This window comes from Rhinichthys klamathensis, unplaced genomic scaffold (assembly GCF_029890125.1).
Source record: "Rhinichthys klamathensis goyatoka isolate OS25496 unplaced genomic scaffold, OSU_Roscu_1.1 h1tg000114l_1, whole genome shotgun sequence".
In the NCBI taxonomy this organism is placed as follows: Eukaryota; Metazoa; Chordata; class Actinopteri; order Cypriniformes; family Leuciscidae; genus Rhinichthys; species Rhinichthys klamathensis.
Window position 1 is genome coordinate 1,470,726 of NW_026606651.1, and position 21,446 is coordinate 1,492,171.

Here is a 21,446-nt window from a genome sequence, read left to right on the forward strand (position 1 = left end):
TCTCCTTTTGCTTTATATTTGGTTCTGGGAACAGCCAGAAATTTGTTTAAAGAAGATCTAAGACATCTCATTGTTTCGTAAGGTCAAAAGCTCAGGCACCAAACCATTTAATGCTTTGTATATCACCAATAAAATCTTAAAATCAATCCTAAAATGAACAGGTAACCAATGTAAAGAAGCTAAAACAGGTGTAATATGATTAAATAACTTTGTCTGTGTCAATAGTCTGGCCGCAGCATTCTGTACTAATTGTAAACGCGATAAAGTACGATGATTTAAAGAAGAAAACAAGGCGTTACTTGAATCAAGACTGAGGATGAAATAAAAGCATGAATATGCTTCTCTATATCATCAAAACTCAAAAACCACCTTGCCTTTCTTAACTGATAAAAACAAGACTGAACCAACTTCTTAACATGATATTCAAAGGTAAGATTGGTGTCAAAATAAACACTCAAATTTCTCTTTAAAGCAGGGTGGATTCTGATTGGTTGTCAATGTTTTTATCGCTCATCAGCTGGAAAAAAGATCATTCTGAAAGTGATTCCAAAGATATTGTTTCTCTGTGCCATTATTGTTATATTTGTGGTGAGGCCTCTGCTATTCTTTTATATTTAGAACGATTTTTAGAACTAAATCTTTATCATTATCATTATCGTCTTTGGTGTGAATGGGCCTAAAGTCTCTCCAAAACACCTTTCCACAATTTATGAAGGTTTTCATAATAATACAGTTTTTGAAATGGCTAATGAGCTTGTCTGTCAAACCCACATTGTTTCACTGCTATTGTTGAGGAGTACTTTCTATATAAAGTCTTAGTGGCTCATAATGGTTCGTTTCATCACCGGTTGCAGGACATTCTAACCACAATTGTTTTATGGCCGTATTTACATATTTGCATAAGCTGATTGAGAAATGCTGTGTTTTCAATTCCTACCTTAATAAATGACGTGTGGTGCTACAGAAATCTCATTAGAACAGCTGTTTAGCTGAATCATAAAAAGAGGAAACAGTTACTAGAACAGGTAGTATATTAAGTTTTACACCAACTTCCTATTTCAGTCACAATGGATTTGGATTTTCTGTTGATTTGATAGGATCACGACTAATGAAAGATGCTTAGCTTGTGTGCAGCATGTATGCAGATTGATTATGAATGTATCTCGGTGAGGCACTGTCCTGGTCCGATATTGACAGTTTTAATGATAAATTGGAGAAAACCTGAACTGTCAATTAAATCAAAATGTACTTTCTTTAAGCATGTTGCTGGTCTTGTGACTCTTCAATTACACTATTTTTTATTATTTACACACTACTGTTCAAAGTTTTGGGTCTGGAGTTTGAAAAAAGTCTCTTTTGCTCAACAAGGCTGCATTTATATGGTCAAAATACAGTAAAAACAGCAATATTGTGAAATATTATTGCAATTTTAAATAAGTGTTACTGTTGTAATAGATTTTACAATGTATTTTTTTCCTGTGATGGCAAAGCTGAATTTTCAGCATCATTACTTTCATTCTTCAGTGTCACATGATCCTCCAAAAATCATATGCGTACTTGCTGCTCAAGAAATATTTCTTATTATTATCGGTGTTGAAAACAGTTGTGCTGCTTCATATTTTTGTAGAAACCATGATACATTTTGTTTTTTGATTCTTTGATGAATAGTGCATTTAGAAAAAACTGCATTTATTTGAAATAGAAATGTCTTCACTGTGACTTTTTATTTGCATTTTAATGCATCCTTGCAGAATAAAAGTTTATATATATATCCCATAACCTGAGACCCAGACATCACCTAATGAGATCCAGACCAAGGCCACGTTTATGTGGTCTCGAAAGGTCTCAAGACTAATACTGCCATATCACGACCCCAAATCTGCTTGTGTTAATTAAAAACCCCAAGATAAAAAAAAATCAAGAATCATCTACTAATCTTTTATTGAAGAACTTTTATATTCTAGAGCTCAGGGACCGGTTGTTTGGAGTCTGAAATTGTGTTTCTCTTCAGGAATGGGCTCTTTTTGACGCTCTGGAAAAAATGTTCGTCGTCTCGAGGGACAGAAGTGGGCATGTACCTGAGCTCACCATGTTTCTTCCTCATAATTACAGACCTTTTGACATCTCACATTAACCTATGACCCTCACACACTGAGACACTCACGCTCAAACGCACACGCACTTTCAGAATTCCTAATGAGGGATTTTTAATGAGACCGGACAGAGGAATTCTCTCACCATTCAAATGTGCATCTAGCATATGAGAAGAATCTGTATTATGGAGACTGTGAGAATGTGTCTATCCTTTAGTCGTCTCATAAAGAGCTAACATGAATTGTTATTTTCTCATCATTCATGGTGTCATTTGCACTGTGCAGCATTCTTTCTACTTGCTGGCTCCTGTATTGTATCGTGTGTGTGTGAGGAGATATTTTTGAAATGCGTTAGAAGCGTGAAATGCTTGGCAGCTGTTCTATTATATCTGGCAGGTTTGAAGACGAAAAACGTCTGGAACGGAGAAGCAGGAGATGATGAAATTAGTGTTGTTTGATTTGCATGTCATCTGATTCCGCCTTTGTGATTGGATTGTAACTGATAGGATTTTTTAGATTCATTTGGCATTGTAATCTGTTGAATTTGATTTCATATACATATTCCATGTCAGTGTTTGTGGTAGAGATATATAGCTAATCATCAACCAGTGTTCGACAGTATCGGCACTGGCTAATATCCATCCCCACTTGTCTGAATAAGAGAAGTGTGTCAGTTTCAATGTTTTTCGAGGACCTTTTCAATAGATATTAGAGATTTTTTTTGAATGGTTGGGGGTGAATTGTGATGAAATAAGAATTGGTTTAATCTCTGCAATTGTTTTACATGCATGTTCATATGTATACTCTCACAAATATAAGCAGCACAACTGTTTTCAACATTGATAATAAGAAGAAATGTTTCCTGAGCAGAAAATCTGCATATTTTAATGATTTCTGAAGGATCATGTGACACTGAAAACTGGAGTAATGATGCTGAAAATTCAGCTTAATCACAGAAATAAATAAAAATTTAAAATATGATCAAATAAAAACAGTTATTTGAAATTGTAATAATATTTCTCAATATTGATAAATTCAGCCTTTATGACCATACAAGATTTCCTTTTAAAATATAAAAAAATCATACCGACCACAAACTTTTGAACGTTAATGTATAGATGTATGTCTCTATCTACTGTATATATTTTTGTAGATGTCAAATTTTTGTTAAATAATATATAACTATAATATATATTGAAATATATCAATAAATAGAATGTTTTTTGGTGAATTTATAATTGACATGTATATTCCTGAGGTCATTTGATTCTTTGCAGCGCTCAGCAGTCGTCACATACTCCATTTGAACACAGTCCCGTCACCTCTTAAACTTTTTTTAGCGTGGAGTGGATGGCTATTAATTTTGCTTATGTACCCGGGCCACCTCTCTCTCTGCCCTTTTCAAGCTGAGTGCTGCTCTCAGCTGTAGAGATAATTAGCAAGGCTTATTTGCTATGCTAATGAGCGTCAACATGCATCTGCGTAAAGGCCAATGTCTCTGGGCCTCTGTGCTAGTCAACTACTCGATGAGCCGGAAGACAGTTGCCTACTTTAAAACTGTAATTTCACAATTTATACAGTCAAAATGCATTGAAGATTTTTTTTAAGAGTTAATATTCATTGGTTTGATTCCCAGGGAATGCATGAGGGTCAATGAAATGACGTGCATATTTTTGTGTCTAAGTGCATTATTTCGTTTTAAAATAATTTGATATATTCATGACCCAGATCACTTTATTCTACAAAACCTATTTAGGTTGAATTAAGTTTTAGTACATTTAATTAGCACATATTAATGTATGTTTTGTTATCTTAAACCTGCAACTGTCCGAACGTATAAACAGACTAAGAAAACTATTTAAAATGGTGTCTTGATAATAAAAAATATAAAACTGAATACTATCATTTAGGTTTGAAACCTTTCATCTAAACTCATTTTTATAAATATCAGTAGTTTTAAAGCTGTTGAGATAATTGAAAAACTTTTGTATAATTCTCAAATGTCAGGGTGGCAAGGGTGCAAACATGTCTCTTTTTTTATTGGGAATTGACAAGGTAATAACAGTAAACATGATAATGTATCATCCAGAGGAACCCAACTGAAGATTGTCCTTATGTGCGGTTAAATCGGTTAAAATTTGAAAAACTTTTGTAGTCTGAGCCCAGCTTTAAATTATGTAATTAAGGTTATATGAAATGTATACAAATGCAGCATAAAAGTGTCATAAATGAGATCCATATGTTTTGGTCCGATATTCAAAATCTTTATGACAGATTTGTAATTTGCTGTAAGTTGTTAAGTTATTTAAAGAGGATCTGTTATGCTTTTTTACATTTTCAACTTTTTTTAGTGTGTAATGTTGCTGTTTGAGCATGATAAAGGTGACAAGTCACTCCAAAGGGAGTTATTCTCGATATCAGTGCGCACTGTTTCTGAACTCCCTGAAACGCCTCGATTGTAGTCTTGAGTTTTCTTCCGGGAACGTACAGGTCACAATATTCCTCATTTAAATAATTCCTGCCCAAGACATTAAAAAATGGCCATGGCCTGGTTAAGTTGTAAGCTTGACATTTCTGAAACACGCTTCAAGTGGTTAACCAATCAGAGCACACTGTCCTTTTTTTAGTAGGAGGGGCTTCATGAGACGGGAACTAAACAGTGTGTTTCTGACAGACTGGGAAGAGAGGTGCCGCAAGCCTGCATCAATGTAAAATATGTGAAAAATGAAGTGTTTTTTGGACATTCTAGTAGACCCCAAAAACAAAATCAAGACTTTGTAAAAGTGCATAATAAGGCCTCTTTAAGTAGAACTCTAGAACTTCGTCACGCAGATGACATTTACTAATCCTATTCAATATAAGTGAATGCTAGACAACTTTATACATGTATGTGAGAAAGCTTACTTTTATAAAGTTGTCTAAACGAATATATTATATATATAAATAGAATACACTCCTTTATGAAAGTTAAGGTCTGTTTGTGCAGTACTTAATGAGAGTGTGTATATGCGTGGGAACGGCTGTCTTTATGGCAAATGTTAAGCACTCCTTTATTTATTCTGATGAGCTGGGGAGACTCTGATGGAGAAATGGAGTAAATACAGGAGAGGGGACTTGGAATAGGGAGGAGGAGGCGCATGAATCACGCTGTCAAGCCTTTTCTTCAAGTAATTCCACCATGGATTATTTGAAATTGAGAAATTTGCATCCGCCTCAATGCGAGCCGCTGTGTTTGGATTGATTAGATCTGTTACCTCCCCTTTACTCCTTCTCCCTCCACATCTCTCTTTTAATGAGAGTGGGGTGTTTTTGTATTGCTGAAAACTTTTGCAATGAGACGAGGAGCAGACCTGTGTTTTTGATCATCGTGTTTAGTTCAGGGCTATTGAGGCGTCTGGGAATCTAAAGAATATGGAAATAGGATCATGTCTCTTGGGCTTACAAAAGTCATACAAAAATGAGAGAATCAAGCATATTATGATGCAAGGAAATGCCAAAACACAATTTGTGTAGATGTATATAAATAATAGATTTGTATTAACATTATATAAACTCAAAGCCAAAATTTTGCAAGCATTAAAATAAGACCATTTTTAGTTGTGCAATCATACTGATTTTTGTATAAAGACAAATGAACAGTTTAGAAAAAGGTTATATTTGAAAATCCAAAGTAATGTATTATCATGCAGATGAGTCATTGAATAAAGAATAAATTCACACAGACAGAATCACCTTTCCACAATGAAAAGGAATTTACATAAAATTCATAAATTCATAATTGCATAAAGTTCAGTGAAATGGATTTCATTTTCCTAACATTGTACTTTCATCAACATTTAAACAGCAAATGTTTGTTCTTGGCCAGTGGAAGATTGAAGTTGCTAAGGAACAAAGGGCTTTCTGTGTTTTTGAGTTGTCTAGTCAGTTTTTTAAATAGTAATTGTGAAATAGAGTGACTGAGGCTGGTGTTGAATCGTGTATAACCGTTTGTTTTTAGAGGTTAGTGAAGAAGTGTACAGAACTCACTATACTGGTATTTTGACACTTAAAGGAATAGGTCACTTCAAAATGAAAATTCTGTCATCATTTACTCACCCTCAAGTTGTTTCAAACCGGTATGAATTTCTTTCTTCTGCTGAACACAAAAGAAGATATTTTGAGCCACACATAGAAATGTGTAAATAAATATCATTACGATAGTGTCAAAGACTGCATTTCCCATTACCTAACCACACACCTGGAACTCATCTATCCCTCATCACCAGCATTGCCTGACCTCGGCTGTGTCCGAAATCTTCCCCTATACCCTTAAATAGGGCACTATTTGAGGGGACAGCTGTTTGTAGTGGTGTCCAAATCCATAATACACCTTATGGAGTGCACTCATTCAATCCCACAATGCACTGCTCCATCGAGTGTATAAGCGATAGACAATTTAAAAAGGCACAGCAGTGCTGTGCAGTCTTAAAAGCCCTTTTAATGGCCTCTCTCCCTTTAAAATGTGCACGAACAGCTCATAAATCCTCATGTCCAATAGAGTCCCAATACTATCTGAGTCAGGACAAACCTGTTCCTCTCTCAAGACGAATCACGACTCTAACGCTGACCTGCACCTGAACTCCGATCTGGTCAAATTTCCCAATTCTCATTATCAAAATGTTATATTTTTGAGTTTGCAATGCTCCGTATTATATTTAAAGATTATCAATGCTGTATTACAAATCACCATGATTAAAAAAAATAAAAAAATAAATTTGCATTGTAGCAGTAGCACATTAAATACAGAACAAATACTACCAGGATGTATAAATTCTTTACATTTTAATACTTTTTCTGTGATGATGTGTTTCCACAGTTTTTAAATATTTAAAATCTTGAAATCTTATATTTTCATTATTAAAAAATGTAATGTAAATTTATAACAAAATACACTGTGTTTCATTACCTTGGCATTACATTTCAGAAAACTAGTTTATAAGTTAGTTTGCTGTGCGAGTGTTTCTAATGCAACGGGAAATTTGACATCTTTCTCTCTTCTAAACAACATAATCAATCTCTCCATTTTTTTTTGTGAACTCAGAAACGCTGAGTTTGTTCTTTTGTTATCTGAGCAAATGTGAACGCAAAAAGATATTTTTGTTGTAGTTTCAGTTCACCAGCATTTTACCCAACTATACGATGACTTCCGCTTCTGACAAACCCGGAAATGTGAAAAGGGTCCATGTCATTTTTCTTCTTTACATTTTTTCCTTTTCAATTTTGGGTGTAAGTAGACCTGAGCGTGTTCTTGACGGGCGTCATGAGTTTCACTCAGCCACAGTTTATTTCTTACAGCGAATCTGACTTTCTCTCTTGCATTTTCTATGTATTATATGTGCTAGGGCCTAGGCTGTAAATCTCCCTGCACATGTGTTTAAGCACTGTGTGTTTGAGGGATCGGGCCATTAAGCAAACCTCATCCATGTTAATGCCAGCCTTTTCTTTCTCCGTCCCATTAATGAGCGGTCAGGTTAAAGGCGTATAAGCACCAGTGTGGCCGGTTTCCTTTCCCCAGTCTGGCCTTCGTAATGAGCCGCTCTCTTCTCCCTCCCGCACAGACTGGAGTCATGATTGCGAATTTAAATGAGTGTTTAAGAGGGACCGGCCTCAGTTGCATCCCTGCGTATCATTGATTTATCACAGCCGTGAACTACTGACGGGAGTCGAGCTGTCGGACACAAACCTGCCGGGAGACCCTGAACGAGTATCTGGAGACCAGCTATATCAATGAATCAGATCCCACTTCCTATCTGCCTTTCATCTCGGTGATATGTATGCAGCGCAGTCTGACTGAGATCTGAATTATTACTTCCATCACAGTAGGAAATGTTGTTCATTTAAAGAGACACACTCATTTATTAGTTTGTTATGAAATTCCCTTTTATATAATATCGCTTTTTCTTTTTTTTTCACTGTACTTATTAGCTTAATAAGAAAAGAAGAAAAAGTCATAGCAGATTATTAGCCTTTCTTCCGCTTCAAAAATTCACCATGGTAACCATTGTTTCCACCAAAGTGTCATAGTTACTGTTACTATTTTTAGGTGTTTTAAAAAACAAAAAGTGTGAGAAATAACGATATGATGTTTATTAGCTGCTAATTGGCATTTTATCTGAATCTACGGTTACCATGGATTTTTTTTTACAAAATAATGTCTCATTTGTTAATGTACTAACTAACATTAATGAGCAGTATTTATTCATCTTTGTTGTTGAAATTAACATGAATTACGATTCCATCTGGTTCATTCTTAGTTCAGGTTAACTAAAGTAGGTAACTAATGTTAACTAATAAAACCTTGTTGTAAAGGGTTACCACTAAGGTTAACAAATACAACTTTTGATTTTAATAATGCATGAGTAAATGTTTTAGGGTTACTTCACCCAAAAAATGAAACTTAGCCGATGATTTACTCACCCTTAAGCCATCCTAGGTGTATGTGACTTTCTACTTTCAGCCAAACATAATCAGAGTTATATTAAAAAATATCCTGGCTCTTCCTGTCAACGGTGTGGTGCAGGCAGAAGACGAAGACGAAGAGTCAGAACACACACAATCACACACACACACACACACACACACACACACACACACACACACACACACACACACACACACACACACACACACACACACACACACACACACACACACACACACACACACACACACACACACACACACACACACACACACACACACAGGTGAAACAGATGATGATGATGATGATGATTAACTAAACACAGGTGATACAGATGAACTGATAATGATGATGACACGTGACATGAAGATAGGCAGACAAGTCCAATGAAAACAAACTAAACAGAACACAACTCTGACACTTCCAAGCTTTATAATGGGAGTTAATGGTACCCCCCAAAAAAGCGCATCCATCCATCATCAAAGTCATTTATACGGCTCCAGGGGGTTAATAAAGGCTTTATGAAGTGAAGCGATGTGTTTTTTGTTAGAAAAATATCCATATTAATAACTTTATAAACTATAATTACTGGCTTCCGTACACAAGTCGAGTTCTGGCGGAAGAGAAACTTCTGATCCGACATATGACATCTTGAAATAGTCATGAAGTCTATTTCGGTCATGAAATAGAAGTCTAAAACGAGAATTTTGAAAGAGAAATGTCGGAAGAGTTTGAGTTTGTTGCCCAGCCCTATTTGTTTGAATTGCGAGAGGTGTCAACTCTCACCTAAACTTGTGCTTCTCCTACATCGGGTCAATTCCGCCAGAACTCGACTCTCGTACGGCCGTTGCCGGAAGCCAGTGATATAAAGTTATAAATATGTATATTTTTCTTACAAAAACGCATCGCCTCGCTTCATAAGGCCTTTATTAACCCCCTGGAGTCGTTTGGATTAATTTTATGATGGATGGATGCACTTTTTGGGGTTTTAAAATCTCAGTTACTATTCACTCCCATGATAAAACTTGGAAGAGCCAGGATATTTTTTTAATATAACTCTGATTATGTTTGGCTGAAAGAAGAAAGTCATATACACCTAGGATGGCTTGAGAGTGAGTAAACCTTGGGTGAACTATCCCTTTAACCCTTTAATGTGTAATAAATGCTGTAGAAGTATTGTTCATTCTTAATTCATGTTAACTAAAGTAGTAAACTAATTGTAAACCTTATTGTAAAGTGTTACCTTATTCTCACTCTTTCATAATCTCGCACAACAGTTGCAAACTGACGTAATTACAAATTTTGTTTGTTCTCATTTACACAGTCTATGTTACGAGTCTTGCTCTTTTCTTGAATATAAAACCTTAAGTAGATAAATTATATTGCCCTCCTGCTCCTCTCCTTCACCTTTATATGGCACATTTTCCCACTGTCCTGCAAAGCAGAGTTGCAAATAATGAGCGTAGCTGAGGTGTAATGAAGCTTAACTATCCCTGTTCCTCCCTATTAGCACTGGTCTTACTGAGGGGAGAGTCCACGGTAGGCATTACGCTCCAGTCTCTCATAAGCAGTCTAGCGGCATTGAGTTCACTGCTCATTACTGCATAGTCCAGAGAGAGGAACCGCCCACTTAGGCAGGAAGACGCCATTTGACCGATATTAAGTGGTCAGCTGCAGTTTGCTTTAATAATGTGATGTTTATGGGCAGATTTTGTTCTTTTGAATTCCAATCCAATTAGTACATTTATTTGAGGTAGCAAATAGAATACAATTCATATAACTACATTTTAACTCTACTGAAAAAAATCTGGGGTCGAAAAATGTTCACAGATATTACTAGTAATTTTCACAAACAATTGCAAATAAACAGTAAGTAACACTTTGGATTAAACATAACATTTTTGAAGTAGAAAAAACGAAATTGTATTTTTCTGTAAAATGTTATTTACAACTTTACTGCAAAAATTCAAACAGAAACACGATTATTTTTATTTCCCCATTGGCAGATACTTTTGCTTGTTTTAAGCAAAAATTCTTCTTTTTTTTTTTTTTTTACCGGAAAACAAGACATAATATCTAATGCCATTTTACTTATCTAGTGAATGCATCTTGATTTAATAATGTATAGATATTTGGACGGGAAACGAGACAAAAATGACTAAGAAAACCATTTTTTGCAGTGTTCGAAAAATGATTTTTTTACAGTGTGGAAAAGGAAAGTTTGTGAATATATGAATGTTGGAAAGTTTTGAAATAAGATGGATGGCTGGATAGATGGATGGATGGATAGATGTAAATATATACAAACATAAATATACAGTATATAACTGTTAAAGTACTCTGCTAAAGTACCAGTTATTTCGATTATATGGTGTTTTTGAAGGCAGGCATTATTGCTCATACTTAGAGTTAGTGATTTGAACAAACCCAAAATTTTAAGTACTAAACTTTCATTCATATTGTGAAAGTTGTGTTCACTGTTTTACATTTAGTTTGTCTCCTTACCTGATATGAGCACTGTTAGTATCACATGTGCATGATTTCTAAAAATAACTGTTGTAGAGAAGCTAATTGGTTTTCATTTTGTAGAAATGGCCTCAAGTTACTAGCTGCTTGATACTTTTCTCTTTAAAATATAGTTTCTGAGGTTTGGAGTAACAGGATGTCAAGGTCTCTCCGTCACCTGTTTCCTACTTGCGTCATGTTCCAAAACCTTCAGTACTGCATCACACACTCACTCACTCACTCACTCACTCACTCACTCACTCACTCACTCACTCACTCACTCACTCACTCACTCACTCACTCACTCACTCACTCACTCACTCACTCACTCACTCACTCACTCACTCACTCACACACACACACACACACACACACACTCACACACACACACACACCCTCAAGAACATCTGCTGTCAGTATGTGTCATTCATATCCACACACTAATGCCTTGTGCGCTTGGACACTTTCATATCATTGTCATCAGTGACAGCATTGCCACACACACACAAAACAAACAGATCATTTCCAAAAAACTTTGACAGCTCTACAAAACAACACGCTCACCGGGGCTGCTTTCATTGACAGTCAGTAAAGCATTGGAGTTGCATTATTTTCCCTCTTTTGGAATAAATGTTATTTATATGTAAAACTATACACTACAATAATATATGCTATTAATATGCATTCTTTTTATATTTTAAAATACATTCTTTTTTATTTTATATTTCTAATCTTTATATTTTAAATTCTATTCATTAAATTTTTTTTTTACAATTAAAAGGATAGTTCCCCCACAATTAACAATTCTCATTCAAAAATGCATTATGACAATATTTGATTTTTCTCCAAAATGTACTGTTTATTCCTGTGGTCTGTAGGAAAGTGATAGACTTCGACATTCGATGAAATGTAATTAATTTGTGTGTTTTTGTTTATATTATTTTATATTTTATTTAATTTTACGTTTTACATTGAAAGGGATAGTTCCACCCAAATTGACAATTCACATGCAAGAATGCATCATGAGAATAATGAAATTATTTTAATTAGAACATTCTCTTTATTCCTGTGGCCTGTAGGTCAGTGATATGGAAATTATATATTAATATATTAATTTTATTGACTTTATTGAATAGACACTATTTTTAAAGTCTATTCAATGATTTGGTTATGTTTGAATTATCTTCATTTTGGGGGCCTTTCTCAAATGTCACGTGATTTAATTACAATTTTTTTTTATCAATCAGTCGACTGCCCTATCGATTTTTGTTTTGTTTTAACATCCATGTCAGACCTCACATGGTGTAATATTTTCATCAAATGTCAGACTATTTGGCACTTTACACCTCTTAAACCGCAAGACAATAAAATAAAGAAAGCAAGATGGCAAAAAAAAGGGAAAAAGCAAAACGTATAAAAGAAAGAATGCAAATCTGTCATCAGTAGTTTGCTGCCAGTCAATTGTTCTGCCTGTCACCCTTATTTCTCTATTTGTTTGTTTTTCTGCTGTTCTCTGTCTCTCTTTTTTCTTTGCTTTTGCGTTCACACACCTCACCGTTCTGCTTATCCCTGCACAATAAGAAAGCTTCTCTCACACACACTGTCAGTATTTGTCATATCCACACACTAATGCATTGTGCTCGCCTCTCAGAGTCTTGCGCATCGTTGTCATCGGTGGTAGACGTCGCAAACACGCTCACAATGCACCAAAACATCCAACCATTGCTGAACATTAGTTCCCTTTTTTGGATTATAATAATTCTTTTTACTAAAAAGAATCTTCATGTTTATGATTTGCATTATGTTGGAAGAGTTCCCATTTTAATTCGCTATTAGTTTACATGTCTGCATCTCCCTCCTAGTTCAAAGCTTTATAAACTTCAATGGTTTTACCAAAAGGACAACACATTTAAACAGGGTAAAATCAAATGCAATGTGTTCATTGATTTACATTTAGAAGTGGGTTCAGAGAGTGATCTTACCAATGAAAAGAACCAATCAGGGATGATTTGATGCTCACACTTTTCTTTTGATGTCAACTCAAGCTCTTTCTAATATGGTAAAAATAAAAAAATAAAAAAATAAAAAGCAGTCTAATTAGACTTAAATATTGGGTTGTCAAACACAAATTTGGCGTGTGAATGAATCCAATCTGGCCCAGGTGATTTGAGAAAAAAAAGACTGAATTATGCTGTTCATTTATTATATAAATATGATATATTCATAATGTTGTATGTTTAGTTACAGCAGGACAGATACACTTTTTAATTTGATGTGTTGTGTTAAAGGGATAGTTCACCCAAAAATGAAAATGTTGTCATCATTTACTCACCCTTAAATTGTACCAAACCTGTATGAGTTTCTATCTTCTGCTGAACACAAAAGAAGATATTTTGAAGAATATGGGTAACCAAACCATTTACTTCCATAGTATGCCGGGAAAATAATACTGTGGAAGTCAATGTGGCCATCAACTGTTTGGTTACAGACATTTTTCGAAATATCTTTTCAAAGTCTATTCCATTATTAGATTAAAATGATAGACTTAATGAATTTAAGAGAAAGGTGACATGATGATATTCTCTGAACAGTAAGACACATGCAAACATTCACCCACCCATTAGTTTCAGAAAACCACTTAACAACAGAAGTGCATCGAAGTTTATATATATTCTCTTTTTATATATCGCTTGCCATGCATTGGAAATGCGAATAGCGGTCAAATCCTCGCCAAAACATGGCATGGACCACTTGGTAGCTGCATTTCTTCCACTTCTTAATTTATTTATATATTTATAACATTCATAACAGAGCATGTTATTAACGACTACATTATCGTTATTATACATCATTTTCCTGAACATATGTCATAACATAAAGTCATAACATAAATATATTTTAGTGGTGTATGAAATGGGCAATCTGCCAAATGAGGTGCTGGATCGAATATCAGGGGGGCCGGATCCACAATCATCCACAAATTAAGCCCTGGGTATTAGGCTTGGGCGGTATCCAAATTTTGATACCGTCAAACCTCCTCCCTATTTTACCGCGGTATACGGTATTACCGCGTGACTAATTAAAAATTATGACATACGGCTCAGACGGCATCACCAAACTGTTGGTTTGTGCAGGGATGAGTGAGTCACAATTTTCGAATATTCAATTATTTGATTTTATTATAGAATATGGAATAGGTTGTGGGATTATTGTCTATAAAAAATCCCCATTTTTTCCGTTCTGATGCGGTGGTGACACGTTCAACCAGAGGGTGGCGATGCCAATAATGCATCTAAAAGCTGTCAATCAACTCTCAGACAACAGGAGAAGATGCACATTGTCTCACACCAGAGCATGTGAGCGGAGTGGTAATATTTCCTCCAGAGCAGAGAGCGCATTTCTGAAGATCACGCGCCGCGTGCTCAGTCCACTCAGCGTCGCGCGCTCAGAATGCCCGCAGTGACATGCTGGTTAGAAAACATGTGAAGTAGGGCTGCCCGTGCACGACTAAAGTTTTTTTTTTCTAGTTGACTAGTAGTTGTTGATTTAAGCCATTAGTCTAATCACATATTTATATTGATTAAATTACTTAAATATATATTGGAGAGAATGCTAAACCATAATGAGCGTTTTCGTAACATATTGCCTATTCTGCATCTCAAAGCACGCATAAAGCTTGCCACAAAGAACCGGCAAAAGTAATTATTATGCATGAAACATTTGAATTGTTTATTAATAAAAAACTTTCTATGTCAGTGGCTGCACAGATAAAGTTTACGATGCAGACTCGCATCTTCGCAGTAGTGAACGCGCATAGAGAGAAATGCACACTTCATATGAATTAGCCTACAGAGAGCAGGCCATTTCTTTTAGTTTTTAATTGTTTTGTTTAAAAGTAGACATTTCAAGCTTACTATATATATACACTTCTCAGATATTTAAGGCATCTATCTTATATGCTGAGTTTCTTTTTTTTTTAGGAGACGCGCTCCAGTTCACGCGCCGGCTTATATTGTCTAATATATATGCTTCTTATTTATTAATCCAGGCAATTCGTTGATGAAACATTGATTAAAATGAAGATACAATTTATACAAAACGAAATTCACTTTAAAGAAAGGCTTTCTACAAAACAAAACGTAATAAGTGGTCAAAAATCATGTCTGACCCATTCCAAATGTTTTCCGATATTGGGCATCTTATGATCCTATCTTATTCATCTCATGCAGTTTCCTTTTCATATAATCAACATAGATGAAATAAAAAAAATAACAACATTATATTATTAAACATAAATCTGAAAAGAAATGTTTTTTTTGTTTTTTGTTTTTTACTTATAGCCTATTTAAGCGTCACACCGCTCCGCTGTACATGCATGTGTGCGTGCATATGGTGGAGGGGTGTGATTTTCGAATAATAATCGAATAATACCAGGCGATCTTCAAATATTATTTTTGCTTGAAATGCCCATCCCTGCCAAACTGCAGAAGTCGTGTTCTTCTTTGAGACCAGGTCACTCCCTGCGCAACTTGCCATCTTTCACCCTCTCTCCCCCACTCTTTCTCCTCCACACTGTCACGTGATGACAACCACACATTAGCATTTTTAGCCATTAAATAAATTATATTTAATATTTAATCCTTGTCTCCTATATAAGTGCATTAGATTTTTTTTATGACAGTATGACGATATTAAAACTGATACCGTTGCTGTTTTTAGATCCCGCGGTATACGATATTACCGTATTACCGCCCAAGCCTACTGGGTATAATGTGTTTTTTTAATTGCTGACTGAGCCCTGATGATAACCTGTAGTCTTTTCATTCTTTTGAAAACAAAAGGTTTCTCACAGATGCTACAAACAACTTTGTTTAACAGTGTTAGATTGTGAGAAGTACAGCTACAATGTACTCTTGTGTCTTGTTATAGCCTACATGAGTTTAGGGCTGCAGGATTATGACGGAAATCATAATTTGGGTTCGATTTCCCTTTAAAAGCTTAAATTAATATAATTTACATTATAATGCCAATGCTTGGTTTTGTGAGATATTTTGATTGTATTTTAATCACTGAAGCTCTGCAGTTCAACGCAAGCTCACTGACTGTCTGTTAAAAATGCTGCTTTATTTGCTAAATGTTTTTTGTTTTTATTTGATCTTACACAATGTCTAATCTACTGCACTAATGCAACTACTGCATTACTTAAGTTTACAAATGATGTGTTTTCAGCTTCAGATAATGGCAAGCTCACAGGTGCTATTTTTCTTGATTTGACTAAAGCTTTTGATTTGGTTGATCATTATTTGCTTTTAGATAAACTTCATTGGTTTTTCAAAAAATTCTATTTTTCTATTTTATAATATTCTATTCTATTCATATCTGCATAACAGGAAACAATGTGTTGTTTTAAATGGAAACAAATCTAATTTTTTGATTCAACAAAGAGGTGTGCCTCAAGGTTCAGTTTTGGGACCACTTCTCTTTTCTATTTATGTAAATAATCTACCATTACTTCTTAAAAATTGTCAGGTTCAACTTTATGTGGATGATACTGTCATATATACTTCTAGTTCTGACCCTATAGAAATTCAATTATCTCTTCAATCGGATTTTAATAGTTTACAAGACTGGCTTTTGGCTAATAAATTAGTGCTTAATAAAACCAAGTCATATACTATGATCTTTGGGTCTAGACATAAACTTAACTCCAAAACATGTTCTTGTGCTATATCATGTAAAGACGGTACTCCTCTGCATAGAGTTGATACTATTAAATACCTTGGTTTATGGCTTGACTCTAAACTTTCCTTTAAACCTCACATTAATCATGTCTTACGAAAAGTTAATGTTGGAATGAGTATCTTGAATCGATCTCGAAATTTAAGGCTGAAGGATTATGACAGAAATCATAATTTGGGTTCAATTTCCCTTTAAAAGCTTAAATTAATTGCCAATGCTTGTTATGTGAGATATTTTGATTGCATTTTAATCACTGAAGCTCTGCAGTTCAACGCAAGCTCATTGACTGTCTGTTAAAAATGCTGCTTTATTTGCTAAATGTTTTTTGTTTTTATTTGATCTTACACAATGTCTAATTTAGTTTTTCACAAATCCAAAATAAATTAAAATGACCAATGGTACTTTGTGAAAAAAAAACCTTGTTGATTAGGATCAGTTGTCATTACTGAAGGGCCTAGCGAGTAATTTCTCTAATCATTCTCTTAACTAACTAATCTGTGACTAGTTAGAACGCTCAACCAACCCTAATCAAGCCCCTCAAGCCGTAATGTTAATCAGTTCTTTATCTTTTTTTTTTGTGCATCCTTACATGAGTCTGTGTGTGCGCATGTGGGTTTATTTATGTTGAGTTTTGAAGCTAAATCTGTCATGGAGCTTGATGTGCAAGTGTTTGTTTGGAAACCAGATGAAACATTGTAAACATTGGTATCTTGTCTTATTTTGGGCTCACTTGTCTGTTTTTCTCGAACTCTCTTTGTAGAACAAAAAAAAAGAGCAAGCCGTTGAACCTGAAGATCCACAGCAGTGTTGCTGGGAGCTGTGAAAACTTGCCGACCCAGCGCTCTCCTCTCCACTCCGACCACTCACTTCGCTCCTTCTTTTTCCCTAATTTTGTCCCTTCGACACCACCGGTTCACTCCGACACCCCCTCAGCAAGTGAGTAAACACATCCATTCACCTCTGTGTAGGACAACGCATTATTTTGGGTTCTCATATCAGTCCCATACCTTAAACACAGTTGATGATAAGTTAACTTCTGAAGAACCTTGCATGGTGCGTGTGATCCTTTGCTTGTAAATAAACACCCGCAAATATCCAGATAGAACACTAAAGCAATCTGCCGTCATCATCATATCAAGTAAACACAGAAGCATTAAGGATGCTTTACCCAAAGATACACTACTGATTGAAATGAATGAATAATATATATTTATTTATTAATTATAATACCTTGCAGATTATTAGTTCAAGTCAACGGGTAATCTGAATTCACCCTTGCTTTATTTTCTTAATGCATGTTCCTGGTCTTATTGTGCACATTATTCCAAAGAAAAAAGTTTGACTTCATAATCTTTCATTAAATATGAATAACTTCCACTCCTCAATGTCCTTTTCTGCACCTGCCTCTATTCTGGTATGGAATGCTCACTCAACTTTTTGTTTTTTGAGTGAAATCCATGGATTTAAAAAAAAGTTTTGAACAAAAACCATCCTGATTAAAAAAAGAAGAAGAATGTTTTTGCTCATTGAATATCCTGTATCATATCGCCTACTAGAATTAAAATGGGTTGTAAAGTATGATTCATGTTGAGAATTGTCTTTTCAAATTCACAAGAAATATATTTAAGAAATGCAAAGTATTTACTAATTACTTAAAGGGATAATTCACCCATCAATTGCTCTCATGTCGTTCCAAACCCGTAAGACTTTCTTTCATCTTTGAAACAAATTTGTCCCTTCATTTGAAAGCATGCTTGCACTTCCATTTACCAGATTTGAGTGCACTATGTATGTTTTCTGATCAATTTTTAATGTGAATAAAAGCCTAAATTAAATCTGTTCATCCTATAAAGGGATCGTGTCTCTTCAGAAGACTTGGATTAAACTGCTCAATTCTTATGGATTTCTTTACCAATCTCCTTGAAGCATCAGAGCTTTGGGTGAATAGACTTTCAATGGAGGGGCAGAAATCTCCTAGATTCATTTCTGTTCTGAAGATGAACGAAAGTCTTATTGATTTGAGGAGGAGAAATTGAAGACAGAATTTTCATTTTTGGTTGAACTAACCCTTCAAGTAATTAGTAAATACTATGCATTTCTTCTATCTACTTTCCCTGATCTGAATTTCCTTTAGAGTAACATTGTTCAGCTTTATCCCATGTGCGTGTTTAAAGACATTGAAACTCTTCTAGGTTGGTCAACACCATTAGATCACAGTTAGTGTAGACAGATGTCTGATGACGCACGTCGGGCAATTACAACTTTCTTTGTCGTTTCCTTTCACAATGTGACTTCCCTTCTCATCACCTATTAAAGGGCAGCGTCCCAAACCTACACGTGTCCCAGGACACCTGGCAGCGTGTAAGCGCATATTGTCCAAGCCCAATATCTACACCGGGGGCCTCTTAGCATGGGCTATTAGAGGAATAATGGGCCGAACGGAAGCAGTGTGGATGTGAGAAGACTGGGAATGACACAAGAGTGACGCAAAAGACTCAGTTTTGGAATGAGATTATCGTACAGATGGAGGGAAAAGTTTTGACTGCTTGTTTCCAGAATTATGAATGATAGACCCCCTCCAAGCTTTGGCAATCTGCTGAATGCTTTGTACATTGTACATACATCCAGAGAGGTAACTTAGGATGTTCCCCCCCATGGACTCCTTTTTTGATGGTTTGGACGAGAAATGTTTTTTTTTATTATTTATTTTTTTTTATTATGTGCTTTAGTAATTTTTAAATATTATATTATATTAAATTCTAAATATTACTATTTAGGTTTAATTTATTTTTATTTCAGTTTTATTTTAATTTGATTTCTAGTTAGTAATTTTAGTGCTTCAACCTAAACTAAACGAAAATTAGAAATGTTGCCTTGGCAACTAACAGAAATAAGTTTTTTCATATAATATTTATATTTTATTATATTTCAATGATGTATTAATAGTAGTTTTTGATAATAGTAGTTGACGAAAATAACCAGTGTTGGGAGTAACGCATTACAAGAAACGTGAGTTACATAATCAGATTACTTTTTTCAAGTAACAAGTAAAGTAACGCATTACTTTTAAATTTACAGTGGCATTGTGTGCGCTGTGTAAACATGATCGTCATTGTAGTTCTATCTAGACTAAATGTGAGCAAGCATTTACTCATCTCACTTATCTGTACGCACAAATACAGATTCAGTACTCCTCGAAATGAATAAACACTATTAAGCAAACTTGGAATAATTAAAATGTTGAATGACACCTAATTTTTGTATTTAATCTCACTTTATTAACCAATGTCCTTGATGTTGATCTTCTATGATCCAATTCAATCATACTTACAGTATAAGCAAAACACATCACATTTATGTTTCATTTTTTAAAATGTATTTCTGTCCTTTTTGGTGTAAAAGGGCTTTTACATTGCCAAAAATAGAAATGTGTTATTTTGTTATTAAAAAACAAACAAACAAGCAAGCCCAGGTGAGAAAAGTAATGCAAAAGTAACGTAAGATATTATATTTAATAAAAGTAACTAATAATAACCTTGCTGTTAAGCCAATTTTTACCCAAACAACCAAATTCCTCCAGAGTTTGTGACGCAAGGACTTGTTGTAAAACAAGATGAAAGAACGTTATAGTTGAATTTCCGCTAAACCAGTTGCAGGTTTATAATCTCATTGGGTTTGTGGCAGCCTCTGTAATGGCATTACTTGCGTTCTGGACGTCCCGATGGGGCTCCAGGCCGGACGCGGTGGCAGTAACCAGGCCTCGCGAGTGTCGTCAGCCCTGGTAATGCGTCTGCTGTTTTTCTGCATGTGGTGACAGTATAAAAGTGTGCCGGAGGCCTGTGCTTCACGGTTTCAAGCTTCTTGACATGCACACAGGAAGGATACAAGTAGTGTGTGCAATACTATGAAATGATTACATGTTTAACTGTTAACTGTTAACATCACAACTGAAGAAAAAGTCGCTTTTTGGATTTAAATGGGCACATGCTTAAGAGTCTATGATTGGATCATCATTGCAATGATTATTCTGTTTCTAGCATGTGATATGTTTGGCAGCAGTTCTTCTAACACTAATTGATGGAGTTTGTAGCTTTTCATTTCTTAAACAACCATCCAGGAAGACACATCATGGCCATATTCCAGGATGACAATGTAAAGATTCATCAGGCTCAAATTGTGAAAGAATGGTTGGGAGGGAGCATGAAGAATCGTTGAGTCTAGACCTTACAATCATTGAAAGTCTTTGGGATGTGCTGGCCTGGAGGAGACTTTACAGAGTGTCTTGCCAATACAAGATCTTGACCAAAAATTGATACACCTCTTGAAATTGGAATAACATCACAACAATTATTTCCATCAAGAGGTGCATAAATTTTTGGTATAGATCTTGTATTGACAATGTGTAAGATTGTCCTTCGGATAAAAACGATAAACCGAGTTTCCTGAATGGCACATCTCGTAAAGAGTAGGGGTGCGACCCAAGTGTCCTGGCCAAATTCCATCCATTGGCCTTTGCCAATCATGGCCTCCTAATAATCCCTTTCCATTGAATTGTCTCTATCACTCTCTCTCCGCTCCACCTATAGCTGGTGTGTGGCTGCCGTCACATCATCCAAGTGGATGCTGAACACTGGTGGCGGTTGAGGAGA

General features: G+C 35.3%; 1 protein-coding gene across 4 annotated transcripts in view; it reads left to right on the forward strand.

Moving 5' to 3' along the window:
- Positions 1–21,446, forward strand: part of ksr2 (kinase suppressor of ras 2) — a 105,181-nt gene that overhangs the window by 41,269 nt on the left and 42,466 nt on the right. For all 4 annotated transcript variants that reach the window (XM_056254746.1, XM_056254747.1, XM_056254749.1 and 1 more), the window contains exon 6: positions 17,558–17,733. In XM_056254746.1, coding sequence (XP_056110721.1) covers positions 17,558–17,733 — 176 coding nt within the window. The remainder of the gene's footprint in view (positions 1–17,557; positions 17,734–21,446) is intronic.